The sequence below is a fragment of the Perna viridis genome, chromosome 2 (assembly GCF_037379345.1).
Source record: "Perna viridis isolate PV_CMFRI_1.1 ecotype Kerala chromosome 2, ASM3737934v1, whole genome shotgun sequence".
Lineage (NCBI taxonomy): Eukaryota > Metazoa > Mollusca > Bivalvia > Mytilida > Mytilidae > Perna > Perna viridis.
Genome location: NC_142446.1, coordinates 61,897,742 through 61,920,601, shown reverse-complemented (window position 1 = coordinate 61,920,601; position 22,860 = coordinate 61,897,742). Strand labels below are relative to the sequence as shown.

Genomic DNA, 22,860 nt, shown 5'->3' with positions numbered 1-22,860 from the left:
AGTAATTGAATAAAAAAAAAATAAAATATGAAAGTAAACAGTTTAAAAATAGGCAAGGAAGCCATTTAGTTTCTTCTTTCTTAGTGAGAATTCGATTTACATTACATTTTAATATAATCTTCAATAACTCCACAATTTTACATATTTCAGTGCATGGAGTTTTATTATATCGACCTTTTCTAATTCAAGACTTTATTTTATAACATATACTCTTGATTGAGAAGTCATTAAACAGTAAATAGAAGTTACTTTCTAATGAAGATTATATTTTTCATAAATGAAAATTACGCTTGCTGCTCTCATCAAGTTTGTCCAATTTGTTTTTAATATTTTTTAAATATATATTTCAGATATTCCACTTTTAATATCAGAATTTTATTGTTTTACATCCTTTATATTCTTGTAACTGTCAATTTTATTTTTTAGCATTGTCCTTTTACACATGTGTGCGAAATAAACCCCTTGTGAATCAATTGAGAGTTATTGGCGAGTTCAAAAGACTCTTTAGTTTTACAATTAGTTGGTGTTGTCTGCTGTTACCGTGCATAGTCTGACAAGATATATGATTGCTTGCGTATTCATATAACTTTTCACAATTCTGTTAATTCTTACTCCAATATTCGCAGGTCTTTTATGTTCCTAGGAGATGCTTACAAAATCACAAGTGCCTTTTCCAAATGGGGATCTATCCATAAGATACTCCAGCAGTGCTAGAGGTTGTATGGCAAGCTATTTTCGGACTTGCAATCCTTGGGGTATGGAGGAACGGAATTCCAATCACTAACGTTGTAGAAGTATCAATAAGAGTGAAATGGTCATTTCTATATTTTGCCATATGATATTAACATGAGAATAATCAATAATTTTAAGATATTTCAAAGAGACCTGAAAAATGTTCAATATACATTTTTGTACAAATTGCACCACCTATTGCAAAAGTTTCCCGCTATTTGTACATTAATAACCAGTCAAATATTATCTATTTTATTCATACTATCTCTGTACTATTATTTGTGTCTAAAATGCAATGTGTGGTGGATACATCTCAGCAAATTAAGAAAAAAAATCTGAAATTATAAGTGTATCACATCTATCAGACTTCCATTGACATACATAAGCACGGTATGATAAAGTCCGAGTGAATCCGGAAATAGAAATTGTATCCGGTTGTTTTCCTCAGACTCTCGCCACGATGGAAGCTGTCCAACAAGGTTAAAACTACTGTTATATGTAATGAATGGACGTGTAGTGGATACGGTGATGAGTAAAACATAATTCCTTTGAGTTAGACATGATGCAAAGTCGTTTATGCTATTATGCGGAACTATCCATGGATTTCATCTTGGTGCCTATCGACATGAAAGCCTATAGGCCCTTCAAATTAAGGCCAGGTCTGGGAGTCTCATCGACCCTCAGTGGAGTCTAGGTGCTAAGACCCAGAAGGATTTGCCTGGGGACGATTTTAAATTTTCATTATAGTTATGCAGCCATCACCTGGCTGCTATAAATATTTTTGTTGGGGTTTAACGTCCGAGCAGCAATATTTCATCTATATTCAGACGATGAACATGAAATGATGATGAAATGAAAAAGGGATGGGACACAAGGACTATGGGGTCGACAAATTTTGATTGCCACTGAAAATAGGGAGAGGTGGGTGGGGTCCGGCAATTTAGCCTCCTGTGGCGGAGCCCTATGGTTCCTACTCCGGTAGAATACCACAGTAGCCGAGTAGGGTTCTTTAACTTGGGAGGAACGTGGCATCTTTCCCAACATGGTGCACCACTATGGTTTGCGGTCAGGTTTTCCGTATTATAGCCTGACAACCCTAGCATGTAACGCCAGGGGTACCCCATTCCACCACCTGGGACACATATCTCAGTTGCTCTGTGGGCAAAGTGCCCTAGCCCCCGGCTAGGGTTCTGAGCACTATTTAGTTGCCTTTTACGACAAGCTAGGCACTGCTGCAGGCCTATTCTTTTAACACCCAGACCTGCACGGGGCGCTATAAATATTTTAATGCAGATTATATTGGGTTGTTCAAATAACCGAAAACCAGGTGTTTATATCCTGAAATCTCAATAAAATACATTTTTGGGTGGTGAAGCTGCTAACTATGTTATATAAACCAGGGAGTGTATATTAGAGAAGTCACTTGTAATAATCTATATCAAACTCTTCTTTTGTTATTTTGCTGTTTATTAACCAATTTTCTCAAATTTCTCTTTTGAAAATAGGATAACTTTGCTAAGGGTGTTTGTAAAAACCACTGTATGGCTTTTGAAAAATGATGTACCAAGTTGTATATAAAAGATCTGAGAATGGCAACATGTATTTTTTTTATTTATCTTAAAGCTGCATTAGCTGCCAAATTTGTTCAGTTTTGATTCTATTGAATTTTCCTGATTCAATGAAATAAGTTTGTAGTAATGCAATTGAAGCAGTTAATGTTGATAATACCTACAGAATATTGTAGTCTAATTATTTTTCGCCATTACTTCCGAAGATTGCTGACAGTACATTCACCAGGGTTAAAAATACTTTAACCTTTGTAAAAAATAACAGTAACGGATACACAGGTAAGCATTTATCTTGTTTTCATTTCATCTATTTTTTTATTAGTTGTCAAATAAATAATGATCATATTTGAGCCGCATTATATCACAATACGTAAATTTTAAAAGAATCCTTGCGTTATATTTGAACTTTTTTCTTTTACGGCTTGAGTCCGTCGGTCTTCCTTGCCATTGAAGAACCACTTTCACTTTGCAATAAAATTTGCTATTAAAGAAGTGACCCTTACAGCACATGCGCGAATTTAGGTCACCAGAAGTCACATGCATACAAACTTATCTAGGTTGATTAAGACATTAAATATGTAGACACCAATTTTATGTATTTAATGCATTTTATTTGTGGATATCAAATGAAATTGTACAAGAAAAGTACAATTTAGTGGTAATAATTAAGTTAAGACATATTTCAACAGAAAAAAATACAAAAATGACAGCTAATGCAGCTTTAAATAAAAGGAATGTAAATTTTTTAAAATTTTTTGCTTCAAAATTAGGTCTTTTTAGACAAATAAGCAAAAAATCACTTTTTAAAGGACGATATTTCATTGAATGTGAAAACTATTGCATTTATTAAAATGCAATTAACAACAAATTAAAGAGTAAATCTGCTGAATGGCAATGGCTGTTCTTAATGAAAGTGCTCTGAATAACAATAAAATAATGAATAAATGAATGTACCTTTGTCTTCAGAGAGAAATTTCGAAGTTTTCATTTTCATAAAGAATACTCAGTAAGCTGTTAATCATTGTGTCTTCCTGTTTATTTAAACATACAAATTTACTACCAATTAAAAGATTGAAGAAATTTCTCTAAAATGATATGATATTTATTACATAATAATGAGTTTGAAATATTTAATTAACGGTTAAAAGTTGACCAAATTCATCAATTTTCCTTGGGACAATTACTGATAAATAATAAGTAATAATGGATTTTTATAGTTAAGTTATGACGTATTTATTTTATTTTAGTGTTTTGAGAACACACCCTTCCTCAATATTTTCATCATGACTTTGTCATTATCACATTGTTAATTTGATAGCTTATGTAACTGAAATCTTGAATAATTTCTCTTTCCCCCATATACATAAGTCAAATGTGAATCATTTAGGCTTTAAGTTTACTCAATATAATGACTGGGGAGGCACAGTTATTTTTATACATTGTATAGACTTTGTTAGGAGTGACCAATCCCTTTAATATAAAGTCCCTGTTAAAACATACTTGAAATAATTTTTTCCTATTCCAACACTTTCTAGATACCCTTGGAAAATCTGTAATAATCAATATGGTGTCAGTACTTTGAAATTAGTTACATGTCTTTCTGATGCCATATTGATTATTACAGACTTTCATTTGGTAGCTACATGTAGAAAGTGTTGTAATATGCATAAAAAACTTTTTCCATGACAAAACTTATTTAATATTTATTTAAATAACATAAGTAGCTATTATACTCCACAAAATGTAAAAATGTATTTTATTGGATATACACATATGGTTTTGGTGGCTTCTGTTAAAAAAAAAAAAAGAAAACTCAATTTCATTTATTTGAGGTACCAGATTATACATATTTTTTTTTCATCTCATATTTTTATTGATTTTTTATTCTGGAAAATTTAGAAATTTAGTACTTAGTCAGGAGTTGACATGATCATGTAAAAATAAAAAAAACTTTTTTTGTTCAACTGCCCTCAATCATTTCAGTTGCTTTAGAGTTACATGAACTCCTTGATACATTTATGTTTCCCATAGAAGCATTCATGCTTTTTTTATTGCATGTTTTGCTTCTTTAATCTTGGATTACACATCATTTTGCTTTTTTGCATTCAAATGCATATTAGAGGCATTCGTTTAAACACGCAATAGGAGCATTTGTTTCAATACATGTGACATGATTGGAGCGTTTGTTGAAATGCATGAAACAAGCATTCATGCAAATGCACATACATTTGTTTATTTTTGTAAATTCATCATTTGCTTTTTTTTTTCAGCTATTATTTTTATATTTTTACTATTACTATTTTGTTTAATAATTATTTTCCATCTTTTCTTTCTTCATTAATTGCTCTTATAATTTTTTATCATCATTCATTTATCATGTGTTTAAATCAAGCTTTTAGCATTCCTCCATCATTTATTTATATGCACGCAAAGAGCATTCATTTATCTTGTGGAATAAAGCTAGTAAGTTCACACCTGCAGTATTCCAGAAAATTGTAAAAGGGGGCCAGTGTGCCCCTAGACAGCAAAACAGTGGGTCATTTTCAGAATAAAGGGTGCCAAAATGGCAGTATTATAAGGGTTCATTTTTCCGTAGCAGGAAAGATTCAACCAACAAATAAGTTTACTTCAGGTTATGTTTGTATGCACTTTATAGTTTCATTTTAGGTGAGAGGTAACAGAGATACATGTACATAAACTCTGAATAGATAAAAAGAAGTACTATATAGTATATGTTGTTGTTTTATTATGGCATTGTGTTGATTCAAATTGTAATTTCAATATGATGTTACAGCGCCACTTGGAATTTTTCTGTTCTTTTGGGATCGTATCCAACCAGGCCCACGGACAATGAACATCGTCATTTGAAATTTTTGACTGTAGGTTTGCCAGCCATGTCCATTTGTTTTCAGTCAGTCGGCTGATCTGAAATTTTCTGGGTCCCGTCATTAGGTTCAGGGGAAATGATCTTGTTCCCTGCACACCACCTGCAGTTTCATTAAATCGTTTTTGACTTGCGATACGTGTCCTAACACAGAACCCAAAAAAAATCCAGAAATTCGGAGATCTACCGACACAATACTGTGAGCGCACTGGACCCACATGCTCTTTTTGTGCGCCATGCACAAAATATTTGTGCCAATGGCACAAGGGCCCGGTCTAGAATGAAAACTGCACCTGTATTCTAAAACTTTTCTTATAAAAGAAAAAACTTATCTTTTCAAGATTTTTTCCATTCAATATAAATTTTAACTACGAAGCAATGACAGTTTATTGGTTACACTTCATATAATTGATACAATATGAAAATTTCATTTACAATTACTAGGCAGGTAAACCCATGATCATTGGTGTTGGTGATTTTCACATAGTTAATATTTACATTATTAAATTTCAATTCAGGTTTGTAAACATTAGTTCTTGAAGTTAATACTATACTTTTTGATTTTGTAGGATTAATATAAATTAACCAAGTTTTAGTCCAGTCTAAAGCATTAAGATGCTTGTTTTTTTTTTTATCATATGAAGAACAAAAAAGAGAAGTATCATCAGCAAAAAAGTCTATACAGACTTTTTGTATCATCAACTAAATCATAAATGTATATGAAGAAGAATAAAGGTCCCAATACAGACCCTTGTGGTACTTCACATTTGATACCTTCATCAGAAATGACATTGATCTTTAAAAAAAAACTACCCTGCAACTGTTGGGAAAAAATGCCCCAGACTGGAACATTGCAAACCTTTTGAGTCTTAGACTACCCATATATTATTTTTATTTATATTCACTGTATTCTCTTCGCTAGTAAGAGGCATGTGCAGCTTCAGCCAAAATTGCTCTCATATCAGTTTCAACAATTTTGTATTTTTATGAAAATGTAAAGTTAGTAACAGTATGAATTCAAATTTGGGATACTAATGCACTATATATATAAAGATAGGTATAATTCAACTTGACAAAATAGATTTGAACAGTACCAGCTGGAAATGAAAATCTAGTCCTGATCTCAAGCTTTGTCTATTATCTGAATATAATAGCATTAAAACCTATGATTTTTCAACACTGTATACTTCTATTCCCCACACTCAGTTAAAATCCCGACTTAAAAACATTATACATCGTTGTTTTTCCAAAAAGGATGGTACACCTAGATACAAATATATAGTTCTTGGTAGAGATTCCTCATACTTTGTAAGAAATAATTCCAAATCATCTTCCAAATATACAGAGGAAGATGTTTACAAAATGCTGGAATTTTTAATCGACAACATATTTGTCCAGTGTGGTGGACGTGTTTTTCAACAAATGGTCGGCATTCCAATGGAAACAAATTGTGCCCCTTTACTAGCTGCTCTATACCTTCACTCTTATGAGGCTGACTTTATAGCTGATCTGATCAGAAAGAAAGAATATTGTTTAGCTAGATCCTTCAATCTCAGTTTCCGCTGTATAGATGATGGGTTATCTTTAAACAATCCTAATTTCGGGGATTTGATACATCGCATCTACCCAAAAGAACTTGAGATAAAGGATACTACAGACACTGTGAAGTCAGCCTCATATCTTGACCTACACTTAGAAATCGATGGTAAAGGAAAACTATTGACCAAACTTCACAACAAACATGATGACTTTTCATTCAGAATTGTCAACTTTCCTTTCATCTGTGGCAACATCCCTTCGGCTCCTGCGTATGGAGTGTTCATATCACAACTCATACATTATGCCAGAGCTTGCCGAAACTACACAGACTTTTTGTATCACGCTAGAACTCTAACAAATAGGCTTCTGGAACAGGGTTATGTTGCTACAAGATTGAAGTCACTACAGAAGTTTTATGGTCGTCATCATGAACTCGTGGATCGTTATGGTGTATCCATTAACACCATGAAAACTGATTTATTCAACGGGTCATAGTTTTCCTTTCCTCGTTTGTCTACCCCGGACTTGACTTCTTATGAGCAACTCAGTGGGTGTTTCTAGAAAAGCAGAGGACGCTTACCCTACCGGTGCACCTGGTCCATGCTCCCAGTTTTTAGTGGAGTCCGAGTTGCTCATTTACTTTTGTTACTTTGTATGTATGATTTTAGTTACTTTATGTTCTTTGTTGTGTATGTCTGTTTTCCATGTCTGGTCTTTGTCCCTGGATTACATTCTTTTGATTACCGCTATAACCTTGGTTCCCTTGATTACTCTTGTAAACCAATGCTCTACCAATAAAACTTATTTAGTATTTCCCAAGCATACATGTTCTTAGCTAATAGATTGTGGTATTTGAATGAACTGGAATAATTCAGTGTCCTTACTAATGGAGCATTCAGATATCAGAGAAATATAGCAACTGATATTATTCAGGTTGTATTTAAATTTAGTAGTACTCTTGTACCTGTTAGAGGGAGCTACCATTTCACTTCCCTTACCACAAGAATCTGTATTCTGCATGTACTTATATATTGACATTCATGTCCCAACTCATTATACCACATTAAGTTGTGAATTTTTGAGTTGGGTAACAACCATGAATGTTCATGTGATTTCTATTCTTATTTTCAGTATTTGAGCTGAAATGTGCTGTACAGAACTATGCCTGGGGGAAGAATGGATCTTCAAGTGCTGTGGCCCAATTGGCTGCATCAGCCAATAAAAGTTTTAAAATTGAGGAAAATCAACCTTATGCTGAGGTATTGAATAAGAATAGTTAAATACATGAATTAATACTGTTAACTTTAGCTGTAATTTATCCTACCTGGGGAATTACATGTATACCCACTGAAAATGAAGTTAGGTGGAGTATATGTCATAGTTTGTCTGTAACTCCTTCATTATTACTTGCTAGATCTTCATGAAACTTAATACAATTGTGAGATCATTATGTAGAGATTTTGAGATGTGCATATTGTTAGGAATTTTATTTTGGCAACTTTTATAAAAGACACAATTGAAAAATAAATTTTGCTTTGTTTTTATTTTAAAAAAATGATAAATCAATGCGTAAAAATAAGAACTAATGATGAAAAGTTTAAAATTTGATATAATGTGCAAAGATGTTCATTCTAGAAAGTGGGAAAGCAAAAGCCATGCAATGTTTAAGTTTACAAGATTGAGAGATAATGGTATATAAATGTCTGTCCATCTGTACATGATTAGCATGTCAGAACATAATTACAAAGAATGTGGGAGAATCAAGTATGAATTTGACCACTTAACCATGATTCTAAGCTGATTTAGTGTCCCTCAATCTTTTAAGTGCTCTCACACCTATATATACAGACTTTAATTAACTTTACATTGGGGAATCTGGGTGTGCGTAGATACTGTCATAATTTTAATAAGTTTGGATTAATTTGCCATGCCATAGTAGATTAATAAAAAAGTAGATGCAAGTAACTAATTTTCCACTGTGCTGTTTCAGTTTAAGATGATTTTAGCTCATAGTACATTTGCATTTACAAATTACATGTAGACTTATTTTTCTTTTAGTTTTTTATAAGTCTACAGTGTATATGATGTTCTTTTCCAGACAATCTGATAAATTAAGACTTTTTTTCAGCTTTGGATGGGAACTCATCCTAATGGACCATCTGAGATATGTATGGATGGAGAGAGTAAAGGAAAACTAAAAGACTGGATCAATCAAAATCCTGATTGCCTTGGGTCTAAGGTCAAAGAGTACTTTGAAGGTCGTCTGCCTTTTCTCTTCAAGGTTTTATCTGTCCAAAAATCCTTATCTATACAGGCACATCCTAATAAGGTAATGTAAATGTCTTGGTTCCATAAAAGTACACCAATTCAGAACTCACTTCTTGCTGTAAATCATTTATTTCTGTAAGACTTCAAAGAACAATTCATTGTGAAGTCTCAAATGTGTGCTGTAAAGAAATCTCACATGACCGAAAATAGGAATTTTTCAGTCCCTTTGATGAGAAAAAATTTTATGTAAAAAGTGTAAAGTTTGTATTGTAAAGGGAAAAATGTCTACATTTGACAGTAGGGAAATTTCATGTAAGGTTTCCAGATATATTGACTTGCTCTTTAACAAGGGAAAATCAACTAAAAGATATGCATATGAACTAGAAAAAAACTTTACATGTGTTAGACTTGTTACTGTAAAACAGTGAAATTTTCATGGCAGTTTTATTTTTGCGGCAGTTCTATTTTTCGTGCCAAGATCCATAATGCAAAAATTAAACTGTTGCAAATATTTTCTTCAAAGAATATTACAGTACAATTTGATGAGCGATCACAAATTTAAAACTGTGCAAAAGCAGATTTATAGCAGAAACCATGAATAAAAATGGCATGAAAATTTCCCAATTTACAGTACTTAATTTCCTAATTCTGTATATACCTCAGGTTCATGCAGAAAAACTTCACAGGGAGAAACCTGATATCTACAAAGATCCAAACCATAAACCTGAAATGGCCATAGCACTGACACCATTCAAAGCTATGTGTGGATTTCGACCAATTAGGGAGGTGGCTGAGTTTATTACAAGTAGGGAGTTAGCTGTTATATTGTTGTCTATGAAGTGAATAATTTGGTCAAACCATGAAGTATTTGTTGATTAAAGGCAATTTACTGAATATCCTTTTAATGAGAAATATATCAAGAAAATCTTTTTAATTAGATGTTCATTTTTGGTTAAGTTTCTGAGTTTTGCTTCATATTCTAATCTTGGTATACAATTATTTCATTTTAATTAATTAGGCACCTGCTTAAAAAATGGGCTATTTTTTTATTCACATGTATTTATTCATCCACTAATTTATGTCTAAAATATGTGGATCTTACATGAAGAGTTGTATTTTTTGGTATCCAGATTTCTGTTAATGTACTAAGATGTTTGAAACAAGTTGTTAATCCTTAATCCACTGACTGAATATGACTTACTGTTGTAACATCACAAATGTCATATTGTGTTGTAGTTATCAGAATGTTACTGCTTCAAATGAGAAACTTTGTTTCTTGCTTAAAACATTATTTTTCTGATAAATTCTTGTTGCAGTACAAAGGCAATAACAGTGCACTGACAAAAAAAAAGTTTTTGAAAGAATACAAACTTGGTTGAGAATGCTTGGCACAGTCTGATATTTTCTTGTTGTTCCATACCTGTTAACCTCCCCCCTTTGCCACTGTCCCATGAGGCTGATTTATGAGTAAAAGCAAAATTTTTCATGTAAAAATTCAATTGTTAAGTATTTTTCAAAGAGAAGTATAAAAATTTTAACCAAAAACCTCCCCCAAATCTTTCATATACACTTAGGAGATTCTTAATTTTCATTGATTTTTCAATGAGAGTTTCTCCCATAATGTGGGAGTGTTAACTGATATAGCTGTTCTAATAAACCTCAGAAGTAAATGTCAATTCAGTGTATTGATATTCAATATTGCCTATATGATAAGTAGTTATATATATAAAAAGCACTTTTTATATCAGAACTAGAACCCTTGAGGAATGCTGTAGGATCCAAAAATGCTGTAAAGTTAATCACTGCCAGTAAAAGCAATGATATGCCATTACATCGAGAGGCTATGAAGGCATGTTTCACAGGTCTGATGGAGCAGGATAAGAATGTGGTCCAGAGAGAGCTTACAAAGTTGTTCCATCTGCTTCAACAATATGGTGAGTTTATTATACCGCACGCAAACTAAGTTTGTGGGGGAGGTATATAGGAATCTCCCTGTCTGTCTGTCTGTCTGACGATATGTCCACATTTCTTGTTAGTGTAAATCCTCCTTAAACGCTCACAGGATTTTGATGAAATTTTATAGGTTGGGCATCGTATATAGATGTGAATTAAGGAATATAGTTACTGTCAGACAACTCTAAAGGGAGATAATCCAACTTAAGGATTTTGATGTTATTTTAAAGCAAGTTTTGGCATCATATGTAGATATGCATGAAGAAGTATAGTTACTGTTGGATAACTTCAAAGGAAGATACCGTATTTTCCAGACTATAAGTCGATATTTTTTTTCAGCTGAGTGTCGGCCTCAACTTACCGTCCATTTCAACATATCTAAGGATTTTTCAAGAAAAATGTTCATCAACAAGGCTTTTCATTAGATTTGTTCAATTCACTTCTGATTGCTTTAATTCGAAATTTTTGGTAAACTGCAATCAACGAACAGACAAACCGGCGATTGATTTCGAATAGTATTGATTATTGCTGCTATCCTTTATGAATGAATACGATGATGTTAATAAAAACTCTGAGACTTTGATACCGTTAAAATATAAGTAAACTCTAGAAGATACGTTTACAAAACTCTTTTGTTAAATTGGAAAACATTATCCAGTGTTTTGGAGTTATCGGTCCTTTAATATACAAATTTATACCTATTTACAGTATGTCGTAACACATTCGCACGTGGCTTAAATTATAAATCAATTAAGGTTTTATCTGAATGGCCAACTGCATCCAAATTTGTGGTCACAGTTATTTTTTATTGTATTTTTAAATACCAGGTAATATTGTTTACTAATTACCGCTCGTAATTATGACCTATTCATCAAATGAATTTCCCGCTTATTTCACACATGGTTGCCCATGTTAGACATGTTTACGATTTTGTACTCCTGATGATCTATGGCTTCAGAGCCATTGACATGCCATTCAATAAAAATAATTGAACTCGTGGACAAAGTACACTTTAACAAAAACACAGATATTTATTTAATTCTGGAATCTTATATTTAGTAACATTGCTGGTATAATATGCTGCTGAAAACAAACCGCTCAACTCAGATCTCCGCTGACACGTACGATATAAATACACACGTCTGATCTTCGACTTATCTATGTTTTTTTTGTCGAGTTTTTGTCAAAATTAGGCAATTTTTGACTTATACTCCACATCGTCTGAATATAGCTGAAATATTGCTGCTCAGACATTAAACCCCAACAAACAAACAAACAAACACATCGACTTATAGTCCAGAAAATAAGGTAATTGAAGGTAAGGGTTTTAAAGGGATTTACAAGTTAAATGCTTGTTGGTGTAACTCCTCCCAAACCATTCAAAGGATAAACTGACATTATTCAGTTTGTCAGTGACATCACAGATGATTTTGATGAAATTTATAGAAAGGTTGGGCATCAAATGTAGGTGTTCATGAAGGAATTGCTTCTTTTTAACTACTCCAAAGGGAGATAATCAAACTTATGGGTTTTAAAAAATTTTGCATGTTTAAACCTTGTCAGAGTGACTCATCCTAAGCTGCTTAAAGGATTTTGATGAAATTTTATAGGAAGGTTGGGCATCATACTTTGATGTGCATAGAGGAATGTAGTTACTGTGGGTAGACTCCAAAGGGAGATAATCCAACTTAAGGGTTTTTTTATTTTAAAACCTAGTCAGCACAACTCCTCTGAAACAGTCTATACGAAACTCGTCGGACCTTCGGTCAAATCCGATAAAATTGCTGCTGGTTTGATAAAGATCGCTCCGATATCCGGACCAAAAGTCTGACATCCTTTTCGAGTTTTATTGTACATTCGTCATCGAGTTGTTTCCCCTGAAAAATACAAATGGCTGGTCGTGTACAAAACTGTTGAAAAATGTCCTTTTTAAGGTATACGGAGGGTGCAGTACCCAGCAAAGCAGTTAAGATTAAAAGAAAATTGACTGACAAGCAGAAACAGTATGAGGAAAAATGTGTTCGGACGTTCCTTCTCTCATCCCCATGAATCATTACATATAGACTAGAACAGTTCAGCTTAAAACTTTCTGTGGAACTTCATCTCATGATCGGACATCACAGACACTACTAGTACAAAAAATGTACATGTCAAAGGCTTAAAAATAAAACACACATATTGGAATATATCTTTTCAATTTTTTACTAATCACCACAAAAGCTTAAACAAAACCTTAAACACTGTTAAAGGAGAATATTTAATAACCATGAAATAACCAATATCTTATCACTTAAATGAATAAAAGTTTTTTTGGACCAGAAAAACTTCATACAGTCCAGTAAAAAAGTAAGCTTTTCAGGTCCGAATGACCAGTAAAAAAAAGGTTTCGCGTAGACTTCTCCTAATTCGATCAAAGGATATTGATGCTATTTTTGAAAACGGTTGGTCATCTGTCCGGATGTGCATGAAGGTATAAAGTTACTGTCAGAGGACCTTGAAGGGAGATAATTGAACTTTCAGGTTATATATGTAACTTAATTTAAAGACAGGGCATCTTCTTTGCAATCTTGCTTACAGTATTTCTAGTTTATAATGTTGTACAGGGAGACTTTACTTAGTTCTTCCATCTGCTTCAACAATATGGTTGGTTTTACTTAATAATTGATTTAAATAAGTACTTACAAAGTTATTCCATGTACACAATATGGTGAGTTTATTATTAAAGTGATCTAGGGAGAGCTTATGAAGTTATTCTGCCTGCTTCAACAATATGGGGATTTTTAAATGTTGTTTAGGGAGAGCTTACAAAGTTATTCCATTTGCTTCATTAATATGGTGATTTTAATAATGAATTTGAAAAAAAGCTGGGTCCATTTACTACAACACTATGGTGTGTCTTTCTCACAGTAAGTTGATGTTCTCCTTCAAACTATAGTACCAGTAGTATATCTGTCTTGTGTTATCAGAAGTTTCCCTGTATTTAAATACATGTTACAATGTGTGAAGCCTGCATTGGTCAACTCACCACAGGCAGATTAAAGTTGCATTTGGCTAGTGGTTAATATTGAGTACCGGTATCTGCAAAGGTGGCAAATAATAACTTCATAACAAGTACATGGATTTGAATGACCCTGAATAAAAGTTTTATTTACCCTAAAATATTCTGACAACTTGAAACAAATTGTACTTCATGTTATCGAAATTGAGCTTGCTAGTGAAATTTCATTTTGCCAAGCTTAAATAGAAAGTTACTTACCGAAATGGGGAGAAGAGGAAAAACTTTTTTACACAATATGGTCACAAATTTAATTTTAAATGTTCATGTGCAACAGTCTGTAAATGAATATGTCATGAGCATAGAGATTTCCATTGACTACTGACCAAATAACAAATAGAATTCAGGAAAAAACATCTGATCTGTAGAATTTCTCATGCTTTATGTGAATGGCCTGCTGTATATGGTTGTAGTTTAATTTTTAATTTTGGTTCGTTTGGTGTCATTGATTAATATGCTAAAGTAAACCAATATATGAGTAGTATTGAGAGACAGTTTACACATGTGATCAGGATGAGAACATATATAGTGAAGGGTGAGAAAGAATTGTTATTCTATAGAGAAAGTACAGTCATTGAAACATGAATTGATTCATTGACTTACGGTTTTATAAGGCCAAAATGAATTAATTATGTGTTTCCTATTTCATCTAAAAAAAATTTGTAGTGTAAGTAGGTAAAACAGTGTTACAAATCATTTAATTTTTCAAATGTTTCGAAGAAAAATAGAAATCATAACCTGAATGACAAAAAAATCTTTTTTTTTTAAATCCGCAATTAATTGTTTAGGGTCAGCATCAGAATCAGAGATAGGGTCTTGAAACTGAAACACACAATTTATTTTAGCCTTATCTAATGTACATCATGGCTTTATTTCAGGAAGTGAAGGGAAGGACACTAGCTTATTGTTACCAGAAATGTTGAACAAACTGAACTTAGAATTCCCTGGTGATGTGGGGATATTTGCCATCTACTTTCTTAATATTATTACTCTGAAGCCAGGAGAGGCCATGTTCCTAGAGGCTGATTATCCTCATGCTTACCTCTCTGGAGGTAAGTTTTCTAAAAGGAGGTAGAATGATGTTATATGTTAACTTCAAGTTATTAAATTTGAACTGATTTCAGATCAGGGCATCATTTCACAAAGCTTATGTAAAACTTTAGTGCACATAAGTCCCATTGGTTTGTTAAGGAATTACATGTACGAAAGTCTTATGAGTGATTTGTGAAACCCAGAAGTCATATTAATTTGTTAACTGTAAGTCAAGTTGAATTGATTTCTGATCAGAAGTCACATTAATCTGTTAACAGCAAGTTAAGTTACGTTGAATTCATATCAGCATTCACATATATTTGTTAATTGTGAGTTAAGTTGAAATTATTTCTGATCTAAAGTCACATTAACCTGTTTACAGCGGGTTAAGTTGCATTGATTTCAGATCAGCATCCATATAAATTTGTTAATTGTTATTTAAGTTTAAATTATAAATTTGTTAATTGTAAGCTAAGTTGAATTGATTTCAGATCAGAATTCATATTAGTTTATTGATTGTGAGTAGAATTAGAAAGAATTCAGATCAGAAGTCACATTAACCTGTTAACAGTGAGTAAAGTTGAAGGTTTTTCACATCTGGAGTCAAATTTCAAGGAGAAGATGAGAAGTGTTTGAAACCTTAAAGTTTCTTTCAAAGATTTTTAGAATCCTCCCACGTAAACAAAGTTAAGGGTTGGATAAACTCCAGTATAATTAATAATATCATTTTATTAATGAAGTAGTATTTGTGCTGAAGTAGAAAACTTCATCAATATGTTACAGATTGCATGGAATGTATGGCCTGTTCTGATAATGTTGTAAGAGCTGGTTTAACACCAAAGTTCCGTGATGTCCATACTTTGTGTGAGATGCTAGATTATACTGGCCGCCAAATCATCAAAACAAAGTTACGTCCCTCAAAGGAGGATTCAACATCCCAGCACGGGGTCACAGAAATATTTTTCACTCCTCCCATCAATGATTTTGCAGTTGATGTTTTAGAAGTAAGGTTTATTTAATTAATATTGATAGTATTCTGTAATAATTAATTTTGATAGTATGTTGTAAATTTAGGAAAGTTTTGTGGATTTATTATTGTGATATAGTCATTATAAACCAAAGGTAATTTCAGGGCTTTTTTGGCAATATCAAAAAAAAAATTATTCATCTGAATTTAAAGTATTTGGTAACTCATTCATATTGTATCTGCAGATATTTCACAATATGTGAAGACAATTCAATAACAAAAATAAAACACACTAGGTTAAGTTGCTTGCAGTAGTTTCTCATACTTTTTCTTGCTCACAAGGCTTAATATTTATTTCTTTGTAAGACTTCAATAAACTAAGTACATTATTTTCGTCATATTTACTACAAGCACACTTGATAAATTAGAAATTTTGTTTTCACTTTAATGAAAAGCATAAAACCCATTTTACCTTGTAAATCTAAAAAAGATTACTGAAGACAGGTCAATTATGAATTATTTCAATTATTGTCAAAACTAATCTCAAACCTAGCTGTGAGAAAGACCATCACTATTTTTGTAATAAAGTGAAACATTGCATGTCATCTTTAAGGGGATGGGCAGTTATAAGAAATTGTTTCAGTAAAATTGAATTTTAAGTTCAAATAAGTACTGTTGCTAACAAAATATGTCATGAAAACAAAGCCTCAGGAAATCTGCTTTGAAATTTTTTTTTGAGAAGTAGATCTCCCATTTAACACCTATGGGATCTGCATGAAATAATACCACAAGGTTCCATGCCAGGAAAGGAAGGCTTATGGTTGTGGCTAGAAAATTAGAGTCAACAGGAGCCAAAAACAATCATTTTATAAATTTATGTATTAACTTATGATGTAAGTTGTGATGTCTATATTTTTCTTTATTTAACAGGTATCTAGTGGATGTGAAAAGGTCACCTTGAAATCAATGGACAGTGCTAGTATAGTGATAGTCCAAAGTGGTGAAGGAACAGCTACTAATTCTACTTTGTCCTCACCACTAAATGTCAGGGCAGGCACTACAATATTTATTTCAGCCAATCAAACGGTTAATATAGAAGTTCATTCTCAAGGAATGTTATTATTCAGGGCTTTTGCAGGACTGTGATCTGAATCTCTGGGACTTTCATGCAAAATGAGGGCATATTTATGTTTTTACACTGACATGAAATGCTTGTGATGTATAACTTCTGAAAAGTTGTATCTTAATTACAAAGTAGGCATGTAAATCCAGGCATTACAAATTAGATCTATTGTGTGTTAGTATCAGTATAGCACCATGCCTTAATTACCCATACATAAATGAATTACTGTTAATGGTATAGAATTTTAGCTGTTGGTGAAGTGATGTTGGTTTGTAAAGGTTTGAATTAAGTAATTAGCTGCAATCATAAAACAAATCCCATAAAATTGTTATCACATTATAATATTAATATTCTTACACTATGTGCATATATAACAAGAGTTGAATTTATGTCTCCTGGCCTATTTGAATCTTAATTTAAGATCTCTCCAGCAACATTTAAAGGGGTATTGGTTTTATATATGTTGGTCTACTGGACTTTCATGTGGAAAGTTTGAACCCATTTATTAAATTTTGGTTGTATGGTACAGTCCATGAACCGATCTTCGCAACTATGACTTATTGTTTACTGATCGCTGATGGATTTATAATTGATGACTGGATACAGATCTTCTTGTGGTTTTGTTATGTAAAATAGCATAGCACATGTATGATCAATTATAAAAAATTCCAAAATTTTCATTTCAATGAACCTATTATGATGTAATTGTAATTCTACTTTGAATGTAGAATATTAGATTCACTTTCTGTATTTCATTAAAAAAAGCAGAAAACAATTGTATAAAGAAAAGTAATTGAATCTATATTATTTTGTAACATTGAAAAAACCAAACAAACCGTTCTGAAAATATATGGCACCAGTCAGTGGTCACATGTCGTTAAATAGAAGCGATCAACTGTTTTATGGATCTATTTGATAGATTGATGACTGATTGGAAACTGATCAGTAAACAGTCTTTGTGGTTAAGCAGTAGTCCCAGACCCACAGCTTGTCAAAATGGAGGTGGACCTGTAAAATTAACTACTACAGTCACCACATAAAAATTTCTGAAAAATGTATTTTTGGCCTCTGAACTGGAAAGTGAAGACTGCAATAATCACAGTTATAGTTGCACAGATTGGTACAGGTACTGTACAGTGTATAACAATAGTATATTGTTTGCAAAAATTTAGTTGAACTGGTGATCCCTTCCATTTTCCATGACATGACCGTTTAACGGTTAATATATTTTATTGAATCTTTTGTTTCATTTTTCAATATAACACATATTTACCTAATGATATAAATTTAGACATCAATTTAATTAATTTTTTTGCACATTTGTGTTTTTTTAATGAATTTAAGATGACATTATATTGGATTTATTTCAATGAAAAATTTGAAATTTACAAGAACTGATATCCATCATTTTACATAACAATACTGCAAGCAGATTGGTCACTTATCACCAGTTCTTGATCCAACAGCAATCATTCTATCAGCTGTCATCAATCAGCGGTCATCAATCCACAAATATTTGCATGGATTTGTTCTGGGACTGTTAAATAGAGGTGATAAATATATATATGAATGTCAGATAATTTTTGTGTTATTGCTGTTTAGTATATAAAATATTACTTCAGTAATTTTTTCAAATCTCACTTCAGAATTTTATCTTTAAATTACCTTTTATCCAATTTTAGATTTTCTTGTGTATGAGCTTGCAACTTTTGTTAAAGTGTCAACACACTTGGATTTTGAAAGCTAGGATGGATGACTAATACTTGAAATGTTTTCCAATGTTATCATTATCAGGGATGGATTTCAGAATTTCAGGTTAAGGGTTGTAAATAGAATTAAAGACAAAACAAAGCCAGGATTTTTTTTTTTCAGGATAGAATTAGTGAAATTTCAAGATTTCATGCAAAAAAGAATAATTTTCCCAATTTCAAAGGTAGGGCATATGCCGTGTCTGTTCCCTATGAACCTTGTTGTTAAAAATATGTATAGTGTCTCAAGATCTTTAATCTCAAGAATATTGTTTAATATTATACTTTAACAAATTTTATTTGTTTACTTTCTTCAATTTGGATATAACTGCAACATGAGGTCATAATTTAAAAAGTTGTTTATGTTATCTCTTTTCTACAGCACTAATGATCTAGCTAGAGTAAACTATATATAAAAAGCATAATATAGCAAACAGCTCATGCAACTTTGGGTCAGATGGCAATATATGGACCAATTGATCACCCCAAAAAATTCAATGGACCTCAGCTACGCTCGGTAAAAATATTTTTTTGGGGTACCAACTGTTCTATTTCAGTAATTAGATTTGTATTACTAGTATTGCATAACTTTAATTGAATTAAGATTTATCGATACCAAGCATCATATAATTTTTCTGTATGCATTTTACTGTATATGATGCTTGATATTAGAACTTCGATGTATCACCAATTTTTTCTATGATAAAAACAATACAGAACCCAATGATGAGTAGTAAGAGTAATGATTTTCATTTGCTTTGCCAATAAAACATATAAGAACACCTCTTTTCTATTTGCTTTATTTCTCTTCATTTATTATATTAAGAAAAAAAACATGTGGTTGAAATGAATTTTGTTGCACAAGAGTTTCATTGTCTGGTCATTGTTAGAAAATTAACAGGTTACTAACGTCAGAATTGAATAACATGGAAGGTTCTGGGGAATGCTCCCACATTTTGTCAGAAATTTTGTTAATTTAGTGCAAAATTTAGACTTACAGAGCAAATTATAGCCTTGTTCCCATTTTTTAGCTCACCTAAATGAAGTATGATGCATGCAAGAGCTTCTACAGAAGATCCACTTGAGGTTCCATTTGATCAAACAAGATTGCAGCCTCTAAGTTTCTGGTTGGTCATTTTTCCAAGATCAAGTCCTCTGAAACCACAAATGCCAATGTTTTGAAACTTGATAGTTAAAATTGCCTCAATGCCTTCTACAAATGATCCAGTTTATGTGTGCTCATGAGGCCACTCAAAGTTGCCATTGGAACCATATGTGGAAACCTATTTTGGTCCTATTTTGCTTCTATTCAGCCAATAATTACTATAAACTTGGCAGAAATAATACAAGTGGCAACTTTAACTTGCATGTGATAAAGAATTAAGTTCTGCTTAATTAAACAAGATGGTCCCCAGAGGCTATTTAAGTCTTTTTTGTCAATTTAAAGAGAAGGTCTGAAACCACAAGTGTCAATACTTCGAAACTTGAAAGGATGAATGGCCTAAATTTCCTCTACAAATGCTTAACTGGCGGCTCAGCGTTTGCCGTGGTCACTCTAGTTCTTAAACACAGCCATGACTTTTTATTGTTATTAATGTCGTATAATTATAATAACCGCATTTGCGACACATTTTTGTGCTCTCAACCGCTGTAGACCGCATCAACCGTATTAAAAGCTACACATTGTCGGCTTAGGTGCTTTAATAAATTATTGTTTATTTCATAATTATTACAAACCTGGAATTGATACAATTTCTATGAATTGTTTTTAGAAATAGGATACAAAAAAGTCCTTTTATGTTTAGACTTGCTCGTTTACAATAAAAAAAAATGTGAAACGTTCATATGAAAAAGGGATATTTGTTTACTTTGAACTACAAATTCTCTCAATCTACAAGAATTATTTCAATATTCGAATCATTAGCTAATGAGATAACCTTAAAACGGGGAAATGGTGTAAGGCGTACTTGAAAATCAGTCACCAGTTTTCCTAAGGATTCATTATTTTACTCAAAATGTCAATTTTCGTGAACTTGTTTATCAATCGCATTTGCAATAAGCATCGCTTTGGAAGCAACGGGTTTTTCCCGGGTGATTTTGAATGACCTGTTTATATCTGTTTTGACCTATTAAGGAAAGATAATGTAAAAGCCATAGTATCAATGTATTTGTAAGTTCTTACAGAGTCATAATGAATAGTTTTTACTAATTTTATACTGGTTACAAATTTCAAAGAATAAATCTTCAGATGATTTCAGTGTGCCTCTGTACCTTTCATTGACGAATCAATTTTTTGAACATAAAATTTTCGGATTATTGTTCAGTATAAAACAAGGTTTGAAACCCGAAAAGATAAAAATATGATTGTGTCTTGTAATTTTTCAAATTCTGAATTCCTCCTTATATTGGACTTTTAATAATACTCATTTTGATTTGTGTAATCTGGAATAGCCATTTATCTTGGCTTTAGATTGTGACCGAGATAGTTGTTATATGACGATTGGCAACGTCTGATAAATTTGTCTGGAGTTTGAAGGTAATACAGACTTCAAATTTCATTATATACGCTCCGACTCCTACATTAATATGTTACCTAAGGTCAATCAGTATTACATACAGAAAACGACACAGAAATGAGCAATAAAAAATACAGAGTTAAATACATATAGAGAGTCTATCATAACATAGCAGATACCCTTTTAATGAACACAGAAAGTCTTTTCAATACATTCGAACTTCAAAAAGAGAGTAAACCATCCATTTTGTTGCGATTTGGATACTCATGATAATACTTTGCCAAGTACTTGTCTTAGATATTTTTACAGTGACATTTTCACAAATAAAAATTACATGGAATTCGTCGCCAATATTCTCGTTGCAAAAAGAGCATAATCTCTCGGGTTTTGGAATGTTATACCACCTTCCTTTTTCATCTGGTAAGTGGAGATTAGAAGTGTGTAATTTTGTGATCCAAATCCTGTCATACTTGGATAACATGACTATATAGTTTTCAATACCGAAAGATGCTTTGAAAAAAGAGTAGAATTCACATCTGGATGAACCAGAAATAAGACTATACCAATATTAAATAAATTAATCATGCAAAACTTGCCAAGTTAAAAGTTAACATTAAAAAGAGTAACTGATTCGCAAAAATTTCACTCTTACCCATATCATCGCAAATGTTTTTTTTAATTATTTAATCCAAAATACTTCAGTGTCATGCAGCTTATAATTTTAAACATCAGTCGATAAAGAGAATTACATAATTTGCTCTCATTTGAACCACCTTTGCCAAAAAAAAACAAAACAAAAAACGAAAAATTGCGTACTTAAACACGAATTTGCAGAAGAAATTTTCCAAGCTCTCCATATACCATATACTTTGAGCTAGTATTTCTAACACCAAGAATTCTTTCACAAAATTTCAAATGAATTTGTTCAATTACACTTAATATTTTCAAAGCTAAGATTTCAGAGCCGTATAACAATATAGGTTTAATCATACAATAAAGCATTTTAATTTGCAAATGTGTAGGTATGTTATCACACGAGTTCATACATGCTAAATAAGGGCCTGTTCTACACGTTTCCTACGAACGAGTATCTATAAAACATCCGCTGTACTTAAAAATACCACCAATGTATGCATGTGAATCTACTATTACAATTTCCTTACCTCTAAAATAAAATTCAGCATTTTGTCTGTACTTTCGTCAACAAAAATCATGGCTTTTGCCTTATTGACATTAACTTCAAGTTTCCTACATTTGCAGTAAGCTTGAAAAATATTTAGAGAGATTTGCACATCGTCTTGACTTTACGCTAGAATTATAGTATCTGCATATTGCAAGGTCGCAAAAAAGCTAAAACAAACATGATGGATTTCGTCTTTCGCTTTTTTTTTCAATGATTTCAAGTGACATTCCATCGAGCTGGGCAAAAAAAACCGAAGTAATTCAGGAAAATAACGAACAAGAAGGGAGACAAC

The 22,860-nt window shown here is 32.2% G+C and overlaps 1 protein-coding gene across 2 annotated transcripts; it reads left to right on the top strand.

Annotated features, from left to right (window-relative positions):
- The first annotated feature begins 1,132 nt into the window (after positions 1–1,132).
- LOC148626365 (mannose-6-phosphate isomerase-like) lies at positions 1,133–19,655 on the top strand. 2 transcript variants are annotated; one of them, XM_088570289.1, is made up of 8 exons: positions 1,133–1,211; positions 7,855–7,982; positions 8,852–9,052; positions 9,655–9,796; positions 10,740–10,925; positions 14,878–15,051; positions 15,815–16,035; positions 16,929–19,655. In XM_088570289.1, the coding sequence occupies exons 1-8, from the start codon at positions 1,193–1,195 to the stop codon at positions 17,142–17,144; spliced, it is 1,287 nt and encodes a 428-aa protein (XP_088426415.1). In that variant the 5' UTR covers positions 1,133–1,192; the 3' UTR covers positions 17,145–19,655. The 2 variants fall into 2 exon arrangements, with proteins under 2 accessions (XP_088426415.1, XP_088426414.1); XM_088570288.1 differs by lacking the exon at positions 1,133–1,211 and adding an exon at positions 1,249–1,391.
- The last annotated feature ends 3,205 nt before the right edge of the window (positions 19,656–22,860 follow it).